This window comes from Stigmatopora argus, chromosome 21 (assembly GCF_051989625.1).
Source record: "Stigmatopora argus isolate UIUO_Sarg chromosome 21, RoL_Sarg_1.0, whole genome shotgun sequence".
NCBI lineage: Eukaryota > Metazoa > Chordata > Actinopteri > Syngnathiformes > Syngnathidae > Stigmatopora > Stigmatopora argus.
The window spans coordinates 3941214-3964808 of record NC_135407.1 but is presented as its reverse complement, the minus strand read 5'-3'; the positions used below and the strand labels follow the sequence as shown (position 1 = coordinate 3964808).

Genomic DNA, 23595 nt, shown 5'->3' with positions numbered 1-23595 from the left:
ACATTTTGCTGAATTTGATTTCTGTGACATCTGAATAGCATTTATTTCTGCTAAAGGGGGTGTTGGAGCCGATCCCAGCCAACTATGGGCAGTAGGCGGGGATTAGTTGCCAGTCAATTGAAGGGCACAAGGAGATGAAAAAAAGAAACTTTCACACATATAAATAAAGACAATTTTAAGTGTTCAAGGAGCTAATCTGTATATTTTTGGGATGTGGGAGAGCCCACAGAGAACCTAGAGAAAAGCCACAAGGGGAGAACATGCAAACTCCGAACAGAAACGTCAGAAACCTCGATCTCAGAACTGTTAACTCATGAATATGGAGTCAAATGTGTTCTCAAAGCAATATATAGGGTCAATTTTCCTCAGCAACAAGTTGAAATTAATCAAAATTTTAACCAATGATGAATTTCAATTACTCTTACATATAATAACTACGGGTAAAAAGTTGTACATAACACATTTCTAATTCACACAAGCATAAATGGACATCCGCAACGCTTGTTTTTTTTTCAGTTGGCTCCTGACAACAAAACAATGGTACAGTCTAGCATCTCAGTATTTAAAATATGAGAGTACAGAATCATCTCACTGTGTTTCCCCCCCCCCCAGAATGTGTCCATGAAGTGCTCAACAGGACATGTTAAGAGACCCTTTAAGACGATCTACAGTCCCCCAGTGTGTCGTGGTGGCCTCGGCGTTCTCTCTTATGGCCCCCGTTTGGCTCATTCGCCATGCATCTTCCCTTGACCTTGTCACCACAATCCATACATACAGTATGCACGTCGAGGTGTGTACTCTATGTGCGTGACACTGTATCTGCATGTGACAAAGTCTGCATGCGTGTACGTTGACAGCTCAATCAAGGCGGCCTGAACGGATGGTCCACCATCGGCATCCGCCCTAAGGGGATTGGATACGGTGCTACCATAGCAACGACAGGGAAATAATTATCACAGCAACATGAGTGGTCTTCAACAACTGGGCGTTTTTCACGTTTTTCATGTGTTAAGTTATGTTGTGGGCCTCTACTGTGATTTCCAAGTAGACTCGGTTCACGCATTGACTTCCATTGAATGGAGAGAAACAGTCTTGAACAAACTTGGTGTGCACACATGCAAATGTGTAAGTTTTTTTTTCAATACTAGCGGAAAAATCAAGGTCCAAGTGGTCTCACCTGGGGATTCGGGTTTGGAGGTTAGGGGGTGGTCCTTGAATTTACGCACCCCTCAACAGGGAAGTGTATTTAATCTACTTGGAAACAACAAGTATGCCAAACATACTTCTTGGGTATGAACTTGTCTCAGAGATGATTGGGGAATCAAGGTCAGGGCTCTTGGTTTTAAGTGGCCATTTCTTACTTGTGGTGGGCATAACAATTAATCATTCTACAATAGATTTTTTTTTACGGCACAGCAACTGCAATGTTTTTTTATACTGACAGGTTTTCAGCACGAAATTAACAACACGTGTTGCTGAGTTCCACTTTTATGGGTTTGGGGTGTTAGAGGGAATGATTCGTCAATGGGAGAATGTTCTTTTGGAAGGGGGGTTTTATTTTATCAAGACTTGAAAGTGTAATTAAGGGGAATGCATTATTTAGGGAGGAAGTATCTATTTTTTAAGGCTATAATAGGCATGCCCAGCAGGTATCCACGTCTTTAATTTTAGGTAATGTGATGGAAGGTATGCTTTATTTTTAGGATGGGGAAAAAAAGCCTTTGAGGGGTCCTAATTATGGGAAGAACCTTGGGGACAGTATTTATTTTGGGGGTAAAAAAGTAACGCTGTGAATGATAAAAAAATTGTTTTACAGTTTAACGGCTTGATGTCTTGATTTACATTGAACAAATATGTATTAAAAAGCATTATGGGGTACTTAAGGACATAGAAAAACTGCATATAGAAAATTAACATGAACAAAACTAATAGAAAGGACAAATTTATTAAGTCCTCCATTTTTTACCTCCCTCTCTTTTCGAGCTTACCTTAATATTAATAAAAAAGTTCCTATTCCAATATTTAAAACTTTTATTTTCTCTGCTAGGTACTCCCAAATGAGCACTTTGAAGCAAAGGATGGACCGATAGGCTGGGAGGCTGATTGATGACATCATTAAGGTGGCAAGGTGTCCCGGCGGCCCACTGTAAATGGCTCAGCGGCCACCAAAAAAACGGTATAAATAAAGAGTGATTCACTTCTTTGTACTGTGTACAATAAGGCATCCTTCATTCAGGCAGGAAATTGCAGGAAATCAACTAAATATCCCACTGAAGCGTATGCAGGTGCACGCGCGTGCAGTTTTGGCGAGGCGACCTCGCCATCTGTCCATTCATCAACGCGCCACGTAGACACTCGCAACATTTGCCAGTCTGCATCCAAGAATGTTGTTCTATTGGACAGAAAGGCGATCTGCCTTCTTTATTCTGATTGGGTTTCATCACTGCTAAATAATGGCTTGTCCTAATGATATTCCTCCTCATTCATTTTGCTTTACTGCTGAGATAAAAGCGCATATGTTTACCCACGCTGACTTGATTGGCTGCCATTGACGGCGATAGATGTCCAATTCTTTTGAATGGGCGATGACTCGCTGGCAGATCCGTAACAGTACAAATGAATTGGACAGCTATCACCGTCAATGGCAGCCACTGTTAAGAGTCTTATTTAATAATAACAGATTGCTCCTTTCTAGCAGTCTTACAAAAGGTTGATCCTGAGCTGTTATTGCACTTTGTGCTTATTTATTCCGGAATTCCTTCAGATGATGTATTCCTCATGCCAGAACATTTGAAGTGTGCTTTTACGTCCCCTTGTGGTCGTCCATTGGGTTGCTTTTCCAAAATTTGAGTGTTAGTAAATATTTAGTTTTGCATTTGTATGTGTGTTTTAATTTCAAAGCATTTTTCTTACATGGATTATTTAAGGATTTTCCAACTCCAATGTGTATGCTTTAAATCGTGTACATTTATGAAAACAATATCTCTGGCAGGGAATGGAAAACATCTTTTGTAGTACAACTGACTTAAAGATAACATCCTTGGCTGGCTTAATTCAGCTTTTGGGACAATGAAAAAGAGCTGATACGACATTTACAGTCACAGGAGCCCGCCATGACAGTCGGTACCTGCGTTAACAGAATAATCCACCAACAAGAAGCCCCCTATTTTTTTTCAGAAGCTGTCCTGTTTGCACTAATTTAAGACCACCTCGGCTAAAATTGCCGAAAAAGAATGACATGCATTTGTGCTATAATGTAGTCGTTGGCTTGGCGTCGATAAGCTCGCTCGCTCGATGCATGAGCCAATCACAAAGAGTCTATTAGCATCACACCTGGGTATCTTTGACTCTTATATATGTATTTCCAATGTCGCATATTAAAGTTTAATATGCTGAAGGGGGTTCTTTTGGTGGAGGACACTCAATATTCCACAAAGTGCTCTTTAACTAAGCCACAAACACATCCTATTTCAAGCCAGAGAGCTTTATTTTGGCAATGTTTACACTTTTTGGGGTAATAAATGAGCATTTCTATAGCTCAAATAGCTGGAAGTTCTTATATTTTATAAAAACTATGTCCTTCAAGCAATGCCGGCATACGAAGGTTTATGGGATTTGTCGTAACAGAGCCACTATTTAAAAAAATGGAACAGATATATATTGGATTGGTCATTTTAAAGGCATTATGTGCTTTTTTCTTGCGTTCTTTTTTCTCTGCAACCTATAATCATGATGAACACAGGCAACCTATTATGAAAAAGTATGGCTATTTAACGTTTTATGCACTTTAAGCGTTACCTGGAGTAGTATATAATCCCCCTGCTGTACGCGACAAGGCTAGGGCAAACACGTATTGGCCTTGTTACTAAGCAACAACTTGCGAGCAGCGAGGAGCACTTTGTCATGTCAAACAAAAGTTGCCCGATGTGCAGTTGCTCATAATGCTGCTCCTTTATTGCAAAAGTCACACTTACATAATGTTCTTTAATTGGGTGGTTTTCTCTGCTGGAGGACGCTTAACCAAATCGTCACTTGATGGCAGTGATGTAAATGCTCATTATTTCATCCCTGATTCCCTTAACAGGCGTCAAACTGTTTCAATTGCCCATTTGACGGAATTGACAAGGTTAATATCACTAAAAATGACCCTAATAATAAGGTGAATTGTCGATTCATGATAAACCTGACAGAATTTCAGATCTATTTAACAGTTAGAATTAGCGAATAATAGCTTATTCACTCCCTGCCCAGGTTAAAAAGTATGCCATGTGGTAGTTAGTAAAAGAGGGAAATTGATTTTGCAAGTACTTATTGACGCTAATAGATGTCCATCCATTTAATATGGATTGCATGTCTACTGCCGTTAATGGCAGCTAAAGAGTTGAACTGTGAGGTCACATGTAATTAACAAAACAATAATGTGTCATAATGTGTGCATGAAAGGGGGGAAAAGTTAAATTTCAGTTTTAAATGTTAAGAAAGTGCTGAATTTATTTAGGTGGCGATGCAAAAAGCAGTAACTTGCTGAAAAAGTTTCAGGAAGATTGGCCCAAAATATGCTTTGGCTGTTTTGTTGTTTTCCAAGTGATGAAATAGCTCCTTTCACCCCCCCAATGGGACACGCACCCTATAAATTTAGCCTTAAATCTTCAAAGTCTCTCGCCTCGAGCGTGAAGCCCTCCACAAGGCCAACGTTGACAAACGACTTTGGCATTTAACGCGACGCGATGCGCTTCTGTACTTAAAGCGGAACCCGCCAAAAGAACAATCAAGCGTCAAACTGGAATCACCTACAGTGTTGTGAAGCTAAGACATGGTTTGAATGTCAAAAATGTCATGAAAATAAACATATCATGCAACTTTGAACCTCTCCAATTGAGAGTATGGTTAAAATTCTGTTCATTTCGTTGAAGCATAAATCCCTTGAAAATTTGAGTTTGGGTAAATATCCTAGGACTCCTTGGAAAAAAAGGTCATGTTTTATGTTACCTTTGCAAACGGGTCGGTGGTCACTCCACGCGGCGAAAACTTCGGCCACGCGCTGGCAGCTGATGCTTTTGCTACCTTGAAGGACATAGTCTTCATCGCAGCTGAATTGCACCACACCGCCGATGCTGATTAAAAATAAGACAAAAGCAGAGTTAAAGGACAGAAAAAAATAAACATTTTAGCTACTGTGTTAGCAAGGTATTGGTACCTGAAGTTGTTCCCATGGCGTTTCCCATTTTCCGGCTCTCCCGGGTCAGGACAAGAATTGGACGCTTGTCGCACGCCACCTTCATTTACTACAATGACATATATGTTAAGAGTTAAAAAAAATACTATTAAGAGGGTCATAACTAGCCAAGCAGGTCAGCAAACAAACAAAACACATTGTTAACATAAACGACAGATGAATGATGAACAATTATCAGAAAAGTGGTTTTTATATAACTTCACTATTGGGGCCAAAATATCTAATTAGCATTAATGTGGCCTGCCAATCAAACTAAGTTTGACCTCCTTGTCCATAGTTATTTTGTTCCATAATATTAAACTGAATAAAAAACAATCCAAATTTATGCATAAAAGTTTCAATAACAATTGCGAAGTTACTTTACACAGTGTTCATATTTTAACTTTGATGTACGTTTTTATTCCACTGGGTGTAGTTCTTAATGCTTCTTAACAATAGTGTCGGCATTTCAACTAACAGCCTAAAAAAGTATCAACCTAAATGAAAAGTATGCCAACAGGTTGGCGCTTAAAAATTAAAGAATTTATTGAAAGTTTCAATAAAACCGGTCCGCCTAGAGAATGCTGTTCTCTGCATCATGGCAAGAATGAGCGATTAAAGAGCGAAACTTGTTTTATTTCCTCTTGGAAAGCTTTGAAATATCACTGTGTGAATAAGTAACAACCCCATGGTGCGTTCCTTGTGTTTGCGCTGGCGTACGCCAACACACATTCTCCCTTTAGGAACGTTCTACTAATGGCGGGAAGGAAACAAGTTGCCCTAATTATACTCTCCTTCCAATAACTTTCTGCGCTAAAATGATCAATAGCAAGCAGTAATTAAATTTGCTTCCAAGACTTAAGATATTTTTATCCGGGTTTTGTTTTTGAATCGTTCAATATCGGATTACACGTTATTTTTTGTGTGTGTGTGTGTTTGGGTACCCTGCAGAGTTGGGTAGAAACCCTTGAAGCGACTTTACTTGCCAAAAGTTTACGAAGAAAGATGAACTCATCCCCCCAAAAAAGAGATTTTTTTTTGCTGGTGACAAACAGCTGCAAGATTGCGACAGTGATTCAAACGAGAAGCGCTAAAGACAACGCGGCGGCGGCGTAACGACAAGGTGACGCTGGTGGTGCCGTCGAGTCGGCTTGTTGTGTTGTCACCGTTTGAGCGCCTCCAGTGGTTCCGTTCGCTTTGAAGTGACTGTCAAAATGAGACGATGTCGTTTTGAAAGAATTAAGAACGTATTCCTGTCTTGACGGGCTTATTTTTTCAGTGTAAAAACACAACTTTCAAGGAAAAAATTGATGAATGTATTTGTACGAAAAACAGTACAGGTAAAGTTGCACTACTAAGCAAGGTTATGACCCTCAAATGAAGCGTTAATTTAGCCAAACGGAAAGTTGGAATACATTTTTGAAAAGTTTTCCTGATACAGAATGACAGTCTCAATTTAGCGACATCCTGTTTTGAAAGAATTAACAATGTAAGCCTATCTTAAGATCTTTCTTGACAGTCTTTTTTAATTTCTCAGTGTCATAACAATTCTTGCAGTCAATAGATTTAACTTTTACTGAAGGATTTGATGATGTGTACTGGTAAAGTTTTACTACCAAAGATAATAAAGCCTACACTCAACGTTGAAAGAAATAAAGTTACGAGTTTGAATACATTTTTACAATTAATACCTCCAGATACAGTAAAACAATTCAGATTTTGCTACATTCTGACTTTTGAAATGATATCGAATACCCTAACATTGTAGTATAGATAATAGTTTTCTTCCATGGCGCCGACATTCACATTCGCCGCACTTTGCATTGAGCACATCTCGATAATTTGGTCGGTAGATGGCCCACATTCCGAATACTTAGCATCGCGCCGCAGACATTTATATTTCCATAATGAGCAGGCATTTCTTTGTTTAGCTGCTGTTTGAGGCCAGCTAACAAACACATCAGCAGGTTGCGGTGGATGCGTGTGTGTTGTTTCACCGACAGGCTAGTTTGTTGCTTTGCTGGAGCGACTAATTTGACCATCTGGACTATTTGAATGGCGCACCCCAGAGTAGGCGCGGAAACGACATCACGTGAGATTTTGCGTGCACGCTCGCTTTGGTCGCTAAATCAGTCAGAAAAGAGAGAATAAACAACATTTGCTCGAATCAACGCATAAATTGGTGACATCTGTGACTACACTTTGTCCGTGTGCCAAAACTTGAGTAAAATAATAAGTTATATTGTACGATATTTAAGCGAGTGCTTAGCATAATTGTTTGGAAAGGTGGGAAGGATTAAAGCAATATGATGTCAAATCTTATGCTTTGGTTAGTTAAAATATTTTTAAAAGTAATTGTGAGATATCACATATATTGCACTAAACAAATAAATTAAAAAAAGAGTACAAACCCATGTTTATATGCCGTCTTTTTCTATGAGAACAAGGGAGCTTTATTAAAGCTTATTCAAAAGAATGGTGGCAGGTGCTTTCTATTCCCATCTAACGCAAGTGTGAATGTGATTGGTTGATTCAAAGCCAACTTTACACTTACTGTATGGGGAGTGCATAACTGTAAACACAGATGGGTTGCTTCTTTCTTTTTGTTTCACGCTGCCAACATTGTTTAAAATTGTAAAAGCTGTAGTTTAAAACTATCTTGGAACATATAGTACATATATTTTAAATGGATTGAACTTCTATTGTCATTAACGGCAGCCAATGAGTCTATTCAATCAAAGTCTTTCAAGTTCAACCTTATTGGGTAAATACTTATCTTAAAGGCACATTTACGTATATGCAAGAGGTGAAGAATATTAAGTAGGGTTGCCATAATTAAACACGTTTAAAATTCACAGCAGAGGGATAAAAAGAGCAACTTGATTTGATGTCTATCGGCCAAAGGCACTGAAATGGTTAATGTATACATAAAAATGAAGACGTAAGGGGGATGAAAACACGTTTTGAAAAAATAATTAATAAGCATTAAGTGTCATCAGAGCTCAGAGATGCATAGGTTCACTGCTTTTTGCCAATTTGGACAGTATTGTTAACTAAAGCAGCATCGCTATTGAAAAACAGGACTGACAAGCGGTCTAACCGTCATGTTTCATTCCATTTCTACCTTCGATTTAGCTTTTTTGTTCATTTTCACTTGCGCTAAAATTCAATCAGCAACTAACATTGTGCAAATAAATTCATCCCCATGACTAATAGATGCCTGCCCACCTGCAGTTGACTAAGTATCTGCCTCAGGGTGCTATTATGCCAAAATGCAGTACGTCTGTGTTTATTTCTCAAAGTATATAGACAAATATATTTTCCATTTGATGACAGTCTTCCGCTTTTAAAGGAAATGTTGGCTTGCCAAATTGTTTGTGACGGGCAGGATTCTGAATTTCAATAAGAAAAAATCAGGGCCCATTGTTCATGGCGTCTTCCCTTATTCATGCAGCTGGTCTAACGTGCACGTCCTTGGATGCTGCCATTTCCCGTCGCTGTCTACGCACGATCGCAGAACCCAGATTGACTATCGGTGAAGTTAAAGGTCAAAATTAATGGCACGTCATCGTCGTCAGAAAAAGAAGTCTTAAAACAGCATGTCTGGGTAAGAGAGGAGGGAGGTGGTGGAAAAAGAAATAGTGTGTGAAAGCACTTTAAATTAGGCGCAATTCAAATGGCCGCTGACAGCTTCAACGACTGGGAGCTAGCTAACAAAAAAGAAAATGTCACGCTCGTTTTTAAGTGTCCAAGTAGCTTTCTCCCTGCGTGGTATCGTATCACCACTTCCATTTCCACTTTACGGGATGTAGTCAAATGGCATGTGGACCATTAGAGGCCCGCAATGTAATCATTTGGTCCACGGTATATAATTAGCCCAGTATGCTAGACAAATATAAATCAAGAGATGCAGTAATGCTTTGAAGTGTGAGTGACAGGAGTTGAACATTATAAAATCAAGCCTTTATTCGGCCAATGTTTACTCTTTACTTGCGATGGACCAAAATCGGGCTCGGCAGAACGCCATTTTGATGATGGCTCTTAGCCAATGTTTTTGAAGAAAATAGCCTTTAACATCTTTAAGGATCGCAGACCAATAAAAGGAAGAACACTTTTTGCCTTTCAAACTTGCCAGCCAATCATAGTGCAGTGAATCGTGTTTGTCTAGTACTTCAGTGGGATCCGTAACAGTGCCCCGTTATCTGCTGTTGTCCTTAAGGCGGAGGAAAACTACGTGGTTGACTGGCGTTTTGACGTCGTGACGTTCAACGCCATTTTTGAATGGTGTCATCTGATTCGTACTGATGAAATGAGAAATTTGAAGTGTATTGCTTTGCTTCTATGAAATGGCAAAGGTTCACTTTGCACTTTAGTGTGTCATGACATGCAGTGATCCTAGAAATTTGAGACTTTGAATCATTTATATTGACTGACTTCATAAATTAGTGACTAAAGTGTGACCAGATTTAGCTAATGCTGCCTCCAGTGGATAGAACTCAGTACTAAATCAAAATCAGCTGTACTTAAGAAGCAAAGATACATCAAGGGAGGACGAGGAGACGACACGGAGTGTAAAGTAGCACTAAAAAAACCAAAAAGCTTAAGGGAGCTGACGAAAACATGATTCATGATTAGAAGACATGCATAAAGTGAGAAGCTGTGACCTAAAAGATCCATGCCAAAAAGCAAAACATAAGTCACTCTCAAAAAGATTCTCAACAAATCTGTGCTTCGACACAAGAGGTTTCACAGAAAACACTATCAAATGGATTGATCTGAGGCACAAAAGTGTTGAGAAGCTGTTTTTAAAGAGGCAGAATGTTGGCAAAAGGAAGAAAGAGACAGGGGGAAAAAAGCAAGGCCATCAGCACACTTTAGTTCATTAGCCACAGTGACATTAAGATGGGAACTCACAGATTGAAAACTTGCTGCCGGAGTCTTTGCCAGGGAACAATTTAACGCCCCGCGACTTAAAATCTACTGAGCGCTTCACTGCAGAGGAGAACAAAACACACAGAGAAGAAAGAAATCAGAGCAAATTGGATAAAGAGGTGTGAATAAGAATCATAATCATAAAATAAGGGACAAGCAAGGAACGGGAGGGGGAAAAAAGTGGCCAGTTCTTCTCCACTTGCTGTGCTGAGAGAGGGAAGTGTAGCAAGCTTAGCGGACAATGGGAGACCCCCCCATTCCCCCAAATAATTGCATTATTTTTATATCAGTGTGCTCTGCTGCCACATTCTCAAAACGAACAAAAGCAGGTCGAGAAAATTGGCACTCGTATTGGGTAAGTTGGACTTGAAAAGATTGGAAGATGTGAGTCACAACAACAACAATCGTGTAACCCTGCCTGATTTTTGGCAGCTTGCTTTACCATTTGAAACCTCAACAATCAAATGAAATGTAGCTTTGAAGAGATTTGACATGAACACTGAATATTTAAGATGTTTCTCCAAGACTGACTTTAAAACTGAATGCGTGAACCTTTCCCCCAAAATTGCACTTCTATTGCAGGCCAAAACGAAATGAGATGCAAATATTATTAATGATTCACGAATAAACTTTCACCTCAGAAACATTCACTTGCAAACATTGTTGGAAATCTCATTGATCTCATTTTCTTGTATTTTTTTGTCCGCAAATTTGGAAAATGAAATGTGGATCGTCAACTTTAACTAATGGTTTCAGTTTTGATTCATTTAGTACACATTAGACAAATGAGAAATTAAATTGTATCTGTAAATTGCTACCTTGTACTAATAAAAATACTGTTTTCCACCCAAAGCTGGCCAATTAGAATCAAGTATTCATTTCGCTCCATTGCCTTGCCAACATTTGTGATGTGTAAAGCCAATGACGTGTCAGATATTACCAAAAGACGCCTTAAAGTGCAACAAGAAATATGGCAACGTTCGCTTAGCATTTTCACGTCATCGTAAGAAATTGTCCAATTTTCCACGTGCGTTCATCTGCAAAATAATGTGTATCCGCCTGAGCTAATTCATTGGCTGTTTATTGTACGTCTTGAAACCTGCGTGAAAATGCATCAAAGTTAAACATCCCCCATGGTGGTGTTCTTGCCGCAGATGGAGGGCCAGATGTATTAAACTAAACCGTATTTATAGGATGATGTTTCATCTCAATTAAGGAAATGAACAAAAAACAGCCTTTAATACAAGATTTGTCAAGGCACATCCGCAAGGAAAATGTTCCATGGTCTAATATTAGCTTAGTGCTTTTAAGGAACAATTTAAGTGAATTTTCATCTATTAATAGAACATGTTTAAAGCAAGTAATAGCATGCAGACACCCTGAGGGCTAAAAACGTTTATTTGCAGGAAAGTCACATTTTAATAGCAAAGCTTGGTTATGACTATGTATCCCAGTTCTCCAAGGAACTTAGTCAGGCAGACACAGAAACGTACTTTTTAACCCAAATCATTTGGGCGTATTGCGTGTTTTAATGTGGCCACGTGAGAATAGCACGTATGAGATGCCTTTGCTTATTCATTTTTAATTGGAGCCGCTGAGAACTAGAGTGGGCTAATTAGATTTTGTCATTGAGAATGATTAGTTAGTGGCTATCGTACAATTGTTGCTATTAAATGTTTAGCGCAATAGTCAACAGAAGTTTGCATCTTAAGATCCCAAATGGCATGAGTTGAAATTTAAAAAAAGAAATACTTGCAATTAAAATGCATAAAATCATTAAAAATAAAATAAGTACATATTAGAAATGCATATGGATGAGAAAAAGCAATGATGCAATGAATGATGACATCACCCAATCTAAAATTGGGCATGGAATAACAGCAATAACAACAAGAACGTCTAATGATACCCCTTTAAGGTAACCATATATTGTATTTTAAAAGACATCTGTCAATATTATGTTGAATGTCGCATATACAGTGAATATCTTATATTTCCGCAGTGTTCATACTGTTTTATATTTGTTTTTTACACCAATATCTACGGATTTTGACTATGACTTTAAGTTAATTTAACTTTGTGATAGTCTGGCCATGTTACTAATGTGTTAACACACATGATAGAATTCAACCAATCGTGGACCATGCTTTCAACGTCAATCCATTACCGTCACGTTTCCCCCTGAGGATAGGTTACAGTTGAATAATGTTTTGGTAATGGCATTTGCAATTCTTTGTCATTTTTTTCCATTTTGAAAATGTTTATGTTTGACTGACTGATGGTCTCCGTGGTCGCTTACGATAACGTCGGGCTGACAGATCGCACGGCCGCCCCTTCATTAAGAGTCGATCGCAACACCCCGCAGACATAAGAACTCATGAATACGTCGTGCGGCTAGACGGTGAGAAGCAAGGCTAATGATTAGTGGCTTTCGCCTTCAAGGGAAGGAGTGGGATCGGTCCTGCCGCGCACCAACGTAGGGACAAAACTTCCTTACCCCATCGAGTTAATATATAACACATTAATATTACTACTACTACCACTAGTACGACCACTACTACTATTAATATTACTACTACTACCACAACCACTACTGCTGTTACTGCTGCTACTACTACTACCACTAGTACGACCACTACTACTATTAATATTACTACTACTACCACGACCACTACTGCTGTTACTGCTGCTACTACTACTACCACTAGTACGACCACTGCTACTATTACTATTACTACTACTCCCATTACTACGACCACTACTGCTGTTACTACTACTACTACTAATACCACTAGTACGACCACTACTACTATTACTACTAGTACGACCACTATTACTATTACTACCACTACTACGGCCACTACTGCTGTTATTACTACAACTACTACCACTAGTACGATGACTACTACTATTACTACTACCACTACCACTGCGTTTTATAATCCGGCGCGCCTTATATATGAAACTAATTTTATGATAGGCCATTCATTGAAGGTGCGCCTTATAGTGCTGTAAATACGGTGCATTTTGATGACTATAATAAGCGTCTATTAGCAAGTATGGAGTATTTAACATGGCATAAAATACAAAGAGACTTCTATAGCTTTTATGCATGTCCATAAGACTCCAGCTAGTACTTCTTTGCATTTCTCCAAGTGTTTGCATCTGATTGCACGGCACATTTGCTTTTAAATGCGTATCAGCACTTAGTCTTTTAAGTCCACCTAACAGGTTTAGACACGCGAGATTTCAGCAAAATTAAAGTTATGACTTTTAAAATCGGCGTGAATACAGGTACGAGAACATCGCCTGAATCCCTGGCACGTTTTTTTATTTCAGATCACGCTGTTCTACCTTCATGTTCCATGATGATTATGTTGTACAACTGGGCCGGAACATTGAATTATACCATTGAATATGAACACGCGTACCACGTTATATAAGGAATGACAGGTCAAAATTTCCCATTGATAAATTTACATGACGATCACTGGTGGTGAATATAAATATGTAGAAGGCCAAACAATATTTTTCAGGGACTCATTACTCAACCTGTGACATCTAGTCTCCAATTCATCGGTTCACAAGTGGCATCTGACGTCTTCACTCAGCAAATGGGGGTCTAATCTGCATCAAATCAGCAAGGTTGAATGAAATCTATGTGACCCGAGTGTCACAGTCATACAGCAAATTTGGGCCTAGCTGGAAGGCCAAATACTTCCTGCTCGCCATTGTATGCCAAAAAATGATATCTTTAACCGGGACCGACTGACTCCCACGACAGGTTTTCAAAAATAACTGGCCTGGCCTATAATTTTGCACAACAATCATTTCTTCATCTCGCCGCCATCTGAATCACCTGCTCCCATGAATAACTCTGGCCAACGGTAATGACAGAAGTTGACCTATTTCGAAAGAACCTGAACTGTAAGATCTGTGTCACCATTATTAGTCTGAGCCTGTTGACAAGTTGCAGCAGGGCTGCTTCCCCTGACTTTAATGGGATTCATGTTTCTTCATTCCCTTTTACCGGTGGGAATGAGTAAGAGCCATCGCCGCCACCATAGCCTGCGAATAATGTATCTTCATACGCAGTTGATGGTGCATTCGCTTGGATGGGTTCCGGACATGAATAAAAGATCAAACCTTTGCTGTAATTAATCCACGCTTAATAGCTTTTTTTCCCCCTCTGTGTAATTGCCTTGAGGCTTCAAATACTAATAAGCGAACATCTATGCAAGGCAACAACAATTGCTTTTAAGCAACAAGAAATGGGAGACGTCCTTCTTATTCAATAACAGCGGTCACATATTGAAAAGTAAAATGTAAAAATTTAATGTTTCCGGCCATGTTAACCCTAGTTAGTGACTAACATGAGAAACTATACTTGAATTAAAATGGCTAAAAGATGTAACTAGGTATTTGTGCAGATTATGAAAATAATTTGAGTCATGTTTTGACTGCCATTGACAATAATAGACGTGTCCAATTCATCTAAAGTAGAAGGACGGGCTGTAAATGTTAATTTTTCAATGTCATTGACGTCTAGCGACAAAAATGGCAGTGAAAAAATGAGTAAACAAGAGGCTAGGTTGTTAGATAATGTTGATTAATCTCATTTTAATTGCTTAGCCATGTTTGTCCCAAAGTGCTACTTTAGTTTTTTTTCCCAAAGAATTTTACTATGCAATTGGTTGCTTTTAAAACAAAACACAAAAACACTCACCATGAATGCATCAATGTTTCTTCTCTAAACAAACCCATTTTTAAAATAAGTTATCATTGTTTTTTTTTTTAATATTATTTGCTACTTTAATCAAGCTTCTCTCTACAGCAATTAATTCGTCTGTGTGCATCCATTATTGGTGTACAAGAAAATTCTTGTTTTCTTTAAATGTTGGAGATTTAACTCATTAAATCTTGTCTGAAGAATTGATTCATTCAAATCTCCCCTTTGGCATGAATGAATGGCTTCCATATTATTTGAAATGATCACCTATCGCTGTCAATGGCAGCCAATGACTTAAATAAACGTCGTTCTTGAAAGTTATAGTCATTTCTTGGCTGAGGCGAGGGGCCATGCTTTTCAGGCTTTCTCTCATGTGACACATGACCAGTCCTGGCCGAAGGACATCCGAGCAAGGCGTGCAACCTGCTCCACGCCTCGGATAGCATGTGACATGCGTGTCAAGGACCCCCCGTGCGGCACATTATTAAGGCTGTCTGAATGGAGGCTGTTATTCAAAGGGATCTCAGCCTGATATTGTGGATGGAATAGTAATTGACAAGGGCAAGGCCTAAGAGCACATTATTCACTTTGCTTATTTGGGACTGGTGATGAAACTGTGTCTGTATAAGCTATACGACAGGAACCTAAGGGCTTGTATATTTTTCATAACTGTAATAATGTCCCATTTATCATCGTCCTAATACTTTTGTAAGGGTTTTGTTGTCCACTGTAAACTAGTTTCTATCATGTGGGTGGACAAATGATAACAAATTGCAAAAAAGCACTTCATTGATATGTTTATAATGTTATATATAAGATTTTTTTTTGAAATATTATTTCTAGAATACATATACAATCTCTAGGGAAGTTGTTTGGGGGTATTTTGCACTCTCTCCTATGCGCCACTTCCTATAGATTTTTAGTCAGTCACTTCCTATTGATTTTTGTTCATTTCCTATTAATTTTTGGTCATTTCCTATTGATTTTTGGTCACTTCCTATTGATTTATGGTCATTTCCTATTGATTTATGGTCACTTCCTATTGATTTTGGGGAATTTCCTGGTCATTTCCATGTTAAAAACTGTATGCAGCTTTTCGCCACCTTGATTGATTGTATAACGTAAACGTTTGATTGATTGTATAACGTAAATGTTAGGCGCAAAATTGGAAGAGAACATGGCGAGCATCCCCACAATTATTGTGACCAGTAAACAAAGATAGCTTGTGTAATGTCTTCATCCATTGAGCAATGAAATAGACTAACGCTATTCAATATTATAGCCTTATAGCTGCAAACTGTATAAACATCCATCACACCCCCACATGCATACAAACCGTATGCTCATTATACGCTAGCAGGGTAAATATTAAGACAAAGCCAAAGTGAGTTTGGCCAAACGTCATCTTTCCCCCCCCCCAGTCTTGTCTAATTCAGCGTTTCACAATTTGGGGAGCCGAGGCACAATTAGATGGTGATGTGAGCCAATTGGCTGACCTCCTGTGGCTCAACAAAAACACTCACCCACAGTGAGATAGTCACGCAAAGAAAGTCTGACCAACTAGCTCGCAGTGCCAAAGTCTCCCAGGGAGGTTTCCAAACGCGTCTTAGGGATGCGACGCTTCCTGCCAAAGCACACTTTTCTCTGCATGATATTTATATTTATTTGTTGGTGTGCTCCCTAAGTCAAATAACCATTAGGACGGAAGGATCGATGGACAAATCTAGATTTTGCTAATGTTCAAGAAGTTGTTTCTTCAAGAAAAACACGTAGAATGCTGTTTGATTTTGAAATCTGCAATGATCATTTTTTTTCCTAGAACATCTACAAATTGAGATATGTATTTTATTCTGCTTCTGTTCTAAGTGGGGTTTACTTTAAGATCCAGTAACAAGAATGATGTCTATTATTGAAAAATTCACATAATCTTTCTGATGCAAAAGTTGGTGAAAGATGTTTAAACTGTATTAGTGTCAGCAGTGTTTTTAATAGGAGATGGTACTTTTATAACTTTTGACAGTTGGGAATTTTAGAAAAATATGTACTTGTATATTGTGCTTGGATTTGTTATACAAGCATTGGAATTGCTGATTTAAAAAAAAAATGTTGTTGTTGTCCAGTGTAATCCATAATCCTAATATTTTTGCAATTGGGGTTGAGTGACAGCTCTCGTTAGGTCATTAGGGAACCGTGGGCTGATTAATCAAGGAACTTTTTCTAGCTGCAACCATTCATTAACAACCCTGATTAACCTTTTAAAACAGAATTAGGAGATCAATCTGGATCAATTAAGTTGATCCCAAGGGGAGCCGGTCAGCTTGTCAGTCAGATGGATATAGTCAAATAAAAATAAAATGAAATAAAACATTCCAGGCTCCTTTTTTTACTGGGGTGTAGTAAAAAATAAAATTAAAAAATGTTAAAGTAATCCATCGTATAACATTTGTGTTTGGATTTAAATCATTAGCAGAACCACCGCTGGGTAGAATCAAATTAATTAAAATATGACAGATATGTGAGTTGCCATATGTGTTTATAACTCACCATATATGACACTCACTTTAGGGAATCATTTTAATTAAAATTAATATATAAATGAGTTTACATTGCGACCATCTGGGCAAAAAAAGTGCAATTTACTTGTTTTCAATAATATTGATTGGACGCTAATGCTGCTTAAGGATATTCATAACATGTATTAAACACGATGCTGGTCGGCAGGCTGTTAATACTATAAAAGTTGGATTTATAACGGGATGCATGTTTGTATTGCAAAATCTATAATCATAAAATCTTATCTCCAAGGAGTGAATGGGAATAGCTTTTTGTTATGCTCATCTATGTATAAAAAATGTCGGACAGATACATATGGAAGCCAACAAAACATGAAATCAACATTTCTTTTCACTTTTTTGTTTAGACTTCAGTTTTAATCACAATATTGGCGATCTACTCCTACTTTATCATAAAAAAATGAGGTTGCTCACTCACCTTGATAGTGTGCGCTGAAACCACGGTATCGGTGGTTATTGTCTGTGACAAAATGTAGCCGTAGCCAGTTCTTATTACTAACAATGGGCGAAGGCACATTGCTTCCCGACAACCTGTAAGACACAACACATCAATTTCAATCATATTGTTGGAAAAATACAGTTTATTCTTCACAAGAATTAGTCAAAATCACAGGTAGATTTGGGTTTGAAGGGTTATGGCATCATCAAAAAATGTAACTACCTAATCTTGGATCACATGCTGCTTCACTAACTCTCAAAATATGATTATCGCATCCCAATCCTGTAAATCCCGGATTATTCAAATTATGGAGTCTTTTCTGTGGGTTCTGGTGGCTCTTCTACTGTAATCATCATGATTACCATGATTATTATTAGTATGGTTATTATATGCAGGGTCTCCATAGCAATGAATAAGGGAGCAAATGATTATCAGATTTCATGGCTTATATTTCGCTTGCTACACGTTCGGGAAAATTTGACCTAGCAAATATCACAGGGGCTTGTTCAGTTTGCACTCCATCTGACGCCACCTCCACAACAACCTACACTAAATGTAAATATAGACGGCTTCAAGTTAAATCAAGACGAAGGAATCACACCCGTGCATCTTGAGATGCATACAAAAAAATATATATTCACAAAATCAACTTGCAAAACTAAAGCAAACTTTCAGTTCATACCATTTTTGATAATAAACTTAACATGGCAGTACATGGCAAACTTATAACATTTTAATCAGATATAATTGTATTAAATCTAGTCAAATAATTTTCTTCAGCTTGTTCGAGTATTAAAAAATAGTTAAGTTACTTTAGGTAAATACAATTTTTAATTCTTATAAAGCCCAAACATTTAAAAGCAAAAGTAACCCAAAACAACCTACCTACATTATTCAGTTCAATGTACCTATTGCTGCTCATAACCATATTTATATAACCAATAATTCATTACTATGCACACTTTAGTTTGTCTTCATCTGAAAATAAATAAAGCACCAGCTGTATAAAGTGATTTAACAAAATTTGTAAAAAAAAAGGACCAACATGTTCTTCTAATAAATGAACACCGGCACTTGTTGTTATCAATAGCCCAAATAAAGCACTCCTAAAATAAGGTTCATTTTTCCAGCAACATTATCACCTGCAGCACATCATTGAAAGTCGGAGAGTGTGCATTTTTTAAGCCCCTTAATATTAAAAACAGGGAATTAAAGCATAAATCTATAGCGGGGGTGAAGATGAATGAAGCTTGGCAAGCAAGAACCAAAGCTATCTGAAACTCAGCTAAATAAAGTTAAGTTAATCAATGAGGGTCAGCTTATTGGAGACGAGGCAGGGAAGCTAAGCTCCGAGTACTTTTTTTATTGACCACTTGTTTTATTGTATGATCTTTTGAGACGCCCTCAAGTTAGCAAAATGGCACAGCGAGACAACCAAACAAAGGCAGACCTTAAGTGGAGTCTTCATTTCTGCCAGGAGGACAAAAGCGTTATTAAATCATTAATCTGCACTCATAGCTTGCATTTGCAAAGACGCGTTCTCCTTAGGTACGGCGGCGGGTATTAAAACACTTCTGGGCCGTCGCAGAAGACAAGATAAGTAGCGTTTCATAAAGCGTAGGTGGACTACATTTGGACACGACGTAGTTTCAAACAAAACTTCTATACATTAATAAAAGAAAAGAACATCGTACACGCCATTGTTTCGCAACTTGTGAGATGAGAACTCAAACAATATGAGAGGACTAATTGAGTAGTTGAAAACGAGGTGAACAGCCAAGTGGGATAACAGAAAATAAGTGAAGCTGAAGCTTTTTGAAACGAAGCTTGGCTGATAAAAGAACAACCTGATGTAAAGACGCCAGTACTTTAATGCAGGGATGAAAATTAACTCATGAAAAATGGGTTTTAGGGCATTTTTGTTTATTTTATCAGCTCGAATATTCTGAAAAGGAGAAGTAGAAAAAAAATGTGGTTGCTTTCCCAAGTCTAAATGGACTTTAAATGTCTTTGTGGTTTGCTAAAGATCAATAAACAGTTTTTTCCTCAATGTTATACTCAAGCACAGTTTTGGTTAAGTGGCCCAATTCGTTCTAATAATCAAATTTAAATAATTACAAAAAGTCTAACTGAGTTTGCTGATGGTGTTTTTATCTGGTACTCACATATACATATATAAAATATAGTATGTATGAAAATTGAGAATGAACGAATAGGAATAACTTAAATATAGCACAGCTAAGAGGCATTTTAAGATGATAGAATTCATGAAATTAGCATTTTAAGTGACAGAAACTATAAGCTATCCTGCCAACGTAGTAGTTGCTTTCCCAAGTCTAAAAATCAGGTTATGACTCTATTCCCCCAAAGTAGTGAGCTGAGCATTATGATCAAATTTAACTAATTACCGACAGTCAATGAAAAAATAGTTTGCATATTCTGCACTCAAATATACACAGAAAAAAAACATAAAAATTGAGAATGATCGAACAGGAAGACTTTAAATGTAACCCAGTTAAAGTCATTTTTAGATGGGTACAAAAAAAATATCCAAAAATTTGCATTGGAGGCGACAGAAAGTAAAAGCCATCCTTGCAGGTCACACTAACTTTACCAGCAACCCACCTGGCTAGCGGCGAGTCCCAAAAAAATCTGCACGGGTCGACCAATTTACATCCCATTTGACCAAAGAAAAATATTGGAAAAATCCAAGCTCATGCATTTAAAAAAGCTTCTCGCTGGGAACTTTTGAAGGTTATTTTTCCAACTACAAATATAACCTGATTCGGAACAAACTGTGTGCACACAGTTCTGCAAAAAATGTCTTGCTTTACCTGTCAGTCATTAAAACCAAAATCCCCTCAGCTCTACCGAACACAACTAACGGCAACAGCCAAACTACATGGGACACGTGTAGCACGTGTGTTTTCACTGTGCGAACACTCATTAGGTAGTAGGGGGAATGCTATTTAATCAGGCAATCTGTCTTAATAGCCCTCGCTAATTAAGACAGGTGGGATCCACTATGCCCGCACGCGCACACACACCTAGAAGTGTACACACTGCGTGGAAGGATGCCGCAGGGCTGGATGGAGTCTGGGCGGAATCATCATCAATCAGTTTTCAGAGACACCAGACTGTTGTGTACGTGAGTTTGTGTGTGAGTGTATGTCTTGCCATCAATCTCAAGTGGGCAGAGGGTAATCAGCGCTCACAGCGGGACCTCGGCTCACACCAGAAGACCCCCGTTATCTCATCTGAATGCATCTCCCCCGACCGTCTCGCCTCATCTGGCTGATGACGTAAAATAATAGCGCCCGCAAGATTTTAACGAGAATTGATAACAATGCTGATTTACAAACAGTTAGGAGTGTTTAGCTAGTTTACACTTGTATCACGCCTAGTTCAGTTGTCTTTAACTTGTTGGAAATCTCAAAAGACTCAAATCAGGGGATACTATTCGTTTGCTTAAAACACATTTTTGTCTGTGGGATTAAAAAAAATATCTTATTCTCTAATCTCGTTTTTTTGACCCGATTTGTATTGCATCGCCTGGCGTTGATAAAAAATACACAACTAATTTATTTAAACTGGGAATACTGGCTGTGAATGCTTGTGTTTCAAAGCCTTTGACGGCATAAATGTATCAATTATTCTTGGACCGGTTATTAAAATATTTAGCAAAAACCTAAAGGTAGAAGTGATGTTAGTTCTCATGGGCCCAAGAGATGTAGTTTTGTTTATTCGTGTTTAATTACTGCGTGGAATAATTATTCCATTGAGACGTACTCGCCCGGATGCAAAAGAAACCCATTTAAAGTATTTTGGCAAGACAGCAAGGAGAATGCAAATACATATTTTGTTTCTGCTTTATCTCCCATTGCAGTTTTTGCAGACACTGATGTGCTGAAATCATAACATCAGTTGTTCTTTTTAAACAGTTTATCTACTAAGCTAGTTTGGAGTCTTAGCAGTTCATTTTAGGTAAGTGTTTCATGAAATAGCATTTTATTTCAATAAAATAATCACTTTTAGGTGGAGTGTCACTTGACCAAAAAAAAGTGCATCTACTACACATTTTTAATCATTTGAGGACACTCTTAATTTAAAATAGGCTTGAAAAAAATAACAAAAACTTCTTTTGTAGGAGTGACCTATTTTGTTTTCTTTCTCATGCAAAACAATCAAATTAGCATACACTAATCTAATTATACAGCTGACTTTGAGTCTTCTGTTTATTTATTTTTTTGGATGAAGCAATTTGATTAAGATGTTTTGAAGCATATCAGAAGCCGATTCATTTTAATGCACCATTTCAAAACAATTAAGCATAACAGGTATTCATGTGCATGTTAGCCTATAGGCAAAATGTCAACGCTTCCAACGGCTGCTTCATGTTTACACCAATTGCTAGATTAATAGCGGATCCCGGTAGACAGTAGCCCTAGTGGAATTCGGGCCGTATATGCAGCCATTCTGTGCCCAATTTCACACGTGCTAATCCTGTACAGAAGCTACATTCAAGTCACATGGCGACGGATTAACACTTAATTGCTTATACGCTTGTAATCTAATTGCGGTATTCTCGGGTTCTATGTTTGATGACTTTCTTGCCGGCTCGTGTGTCCTTTTGCCTTGAGCTTGATCCCAGGGGATCCAATTGGGCGCTTCTTCCTCCCCGTTGAATCACCTCCCACATTACTGAATAACGGTTTCTCCGATTACCCTCCCGACAAGGCAGAAGGTGAGTTCGGTAAACGTGAAGGTCGACAGGAGTCCCGAACTGGGGTAAATGGTCTCACTCTCTGCCTGTTTACAATGATTTGGCCAATAGCCTGCTAATAGATTCCCAAGAGACTTCCGATTGGCTGATCTGTTCCACAGTAGTCCATTTTGGGGGGTTGGAGGAGAATATAAAGTGACTTCTGTGCCAGTTCGCTGGTTAAAAAAGGAGTGCAAGGTACACCATCGATTCCTGAAAATGGCACATAATCGATTGGCTTTATTAAATTTGGCATGCTTTTCCTGACTTTTACTTTAGGAACTTTATTGCTTGCCATTAAAATTACATGCTCAAAGGGGTTTACATCAGGGAATTAACTTGACCTAAAATTCCATATATTATATATTTCAGACTATGAGTCGGACAAGAGTATAATTGGCACCTGCCAAAGAATACATAATGAAGAGGAAAAAATATTTGTCTATAGGTAAATCGCACTGGAGTATAAGTCACGTCTAACTTATAACTATGCCTTTTCTTGCTACTGTCACAATGAAATTTCCCGAATACGGGATGAATAAAGTTATCCAATCCAATTATTGGGAGGGCATTTTTTTAAATTTTATCGAAAACCAAGAACACCCCCAGTTTGAAGTAACTGTTAACATAAGTTTTTCAGACACTATAGCCCCCGCCCAAAAAACAACAATATAAAAGGCTTTTGGTGCTCAGAGAAAAAAAAAACTTGAGTATTAGTCAGAGGCCCAGCCAAAGTATGAAAAAAGTGTGACTTAGTCCGAAAAATACAGCACATAACGTGAAATAAGACAAAAATAGCCCGAACAATTTTCCAGTGAAGTACTTTACAACCGCCACTGCATGAAGCACGTCTCCCACCAGCCACCATAAATTCGACTTCCTGATGCCTAACGCCACATCACCATACGACTTGCGCTTCGCTGACAACCTGTCACTGCTCATTTC

The 23595-nt window shown here is 38.3% G+C and overlaps 1 protein-coding gene across 6 annotated transcripts in view; it reads right to left on the bottom strand.

Annotated features, from left to right (window-relative positions):
- csmd3b (CUB and Sushi multiple domains 3b) overlaps window positions 1–23595 on the bottom strand; it is a 185887-nt gene that overhangs the window by 67722 nt on the left and 94570 nt on the right. For 4 of the 6 annotated variants that reach the window (XM_077590441.1, XM_077590443.1, XM_077590442.1 and 1 more), the window contains exons 6-9: window positions 17868–17980; window positions 10130–10207; window positions 5198–5285; window positions 4990–5114 (exon numbers count right to left, since the gene is read on the bottom strand). In XM_077590441.1, the coding sequence (XP_077446567.1) occupies window positions 4990–5114; window positions 5198–5285; window positions 10130–10207; window positions 17868–17980 (404 nt within the window). The remainder of the gene's footprint in view (window positions 1–4989; window positions 5115–5197; window positions 5286–10129; window positions 10208–17867; window positions 17981–23595) is intronic. The other 2 variants (XM_077590445.1, XM_077590447.1) reach the window with 1 other exon arrangement.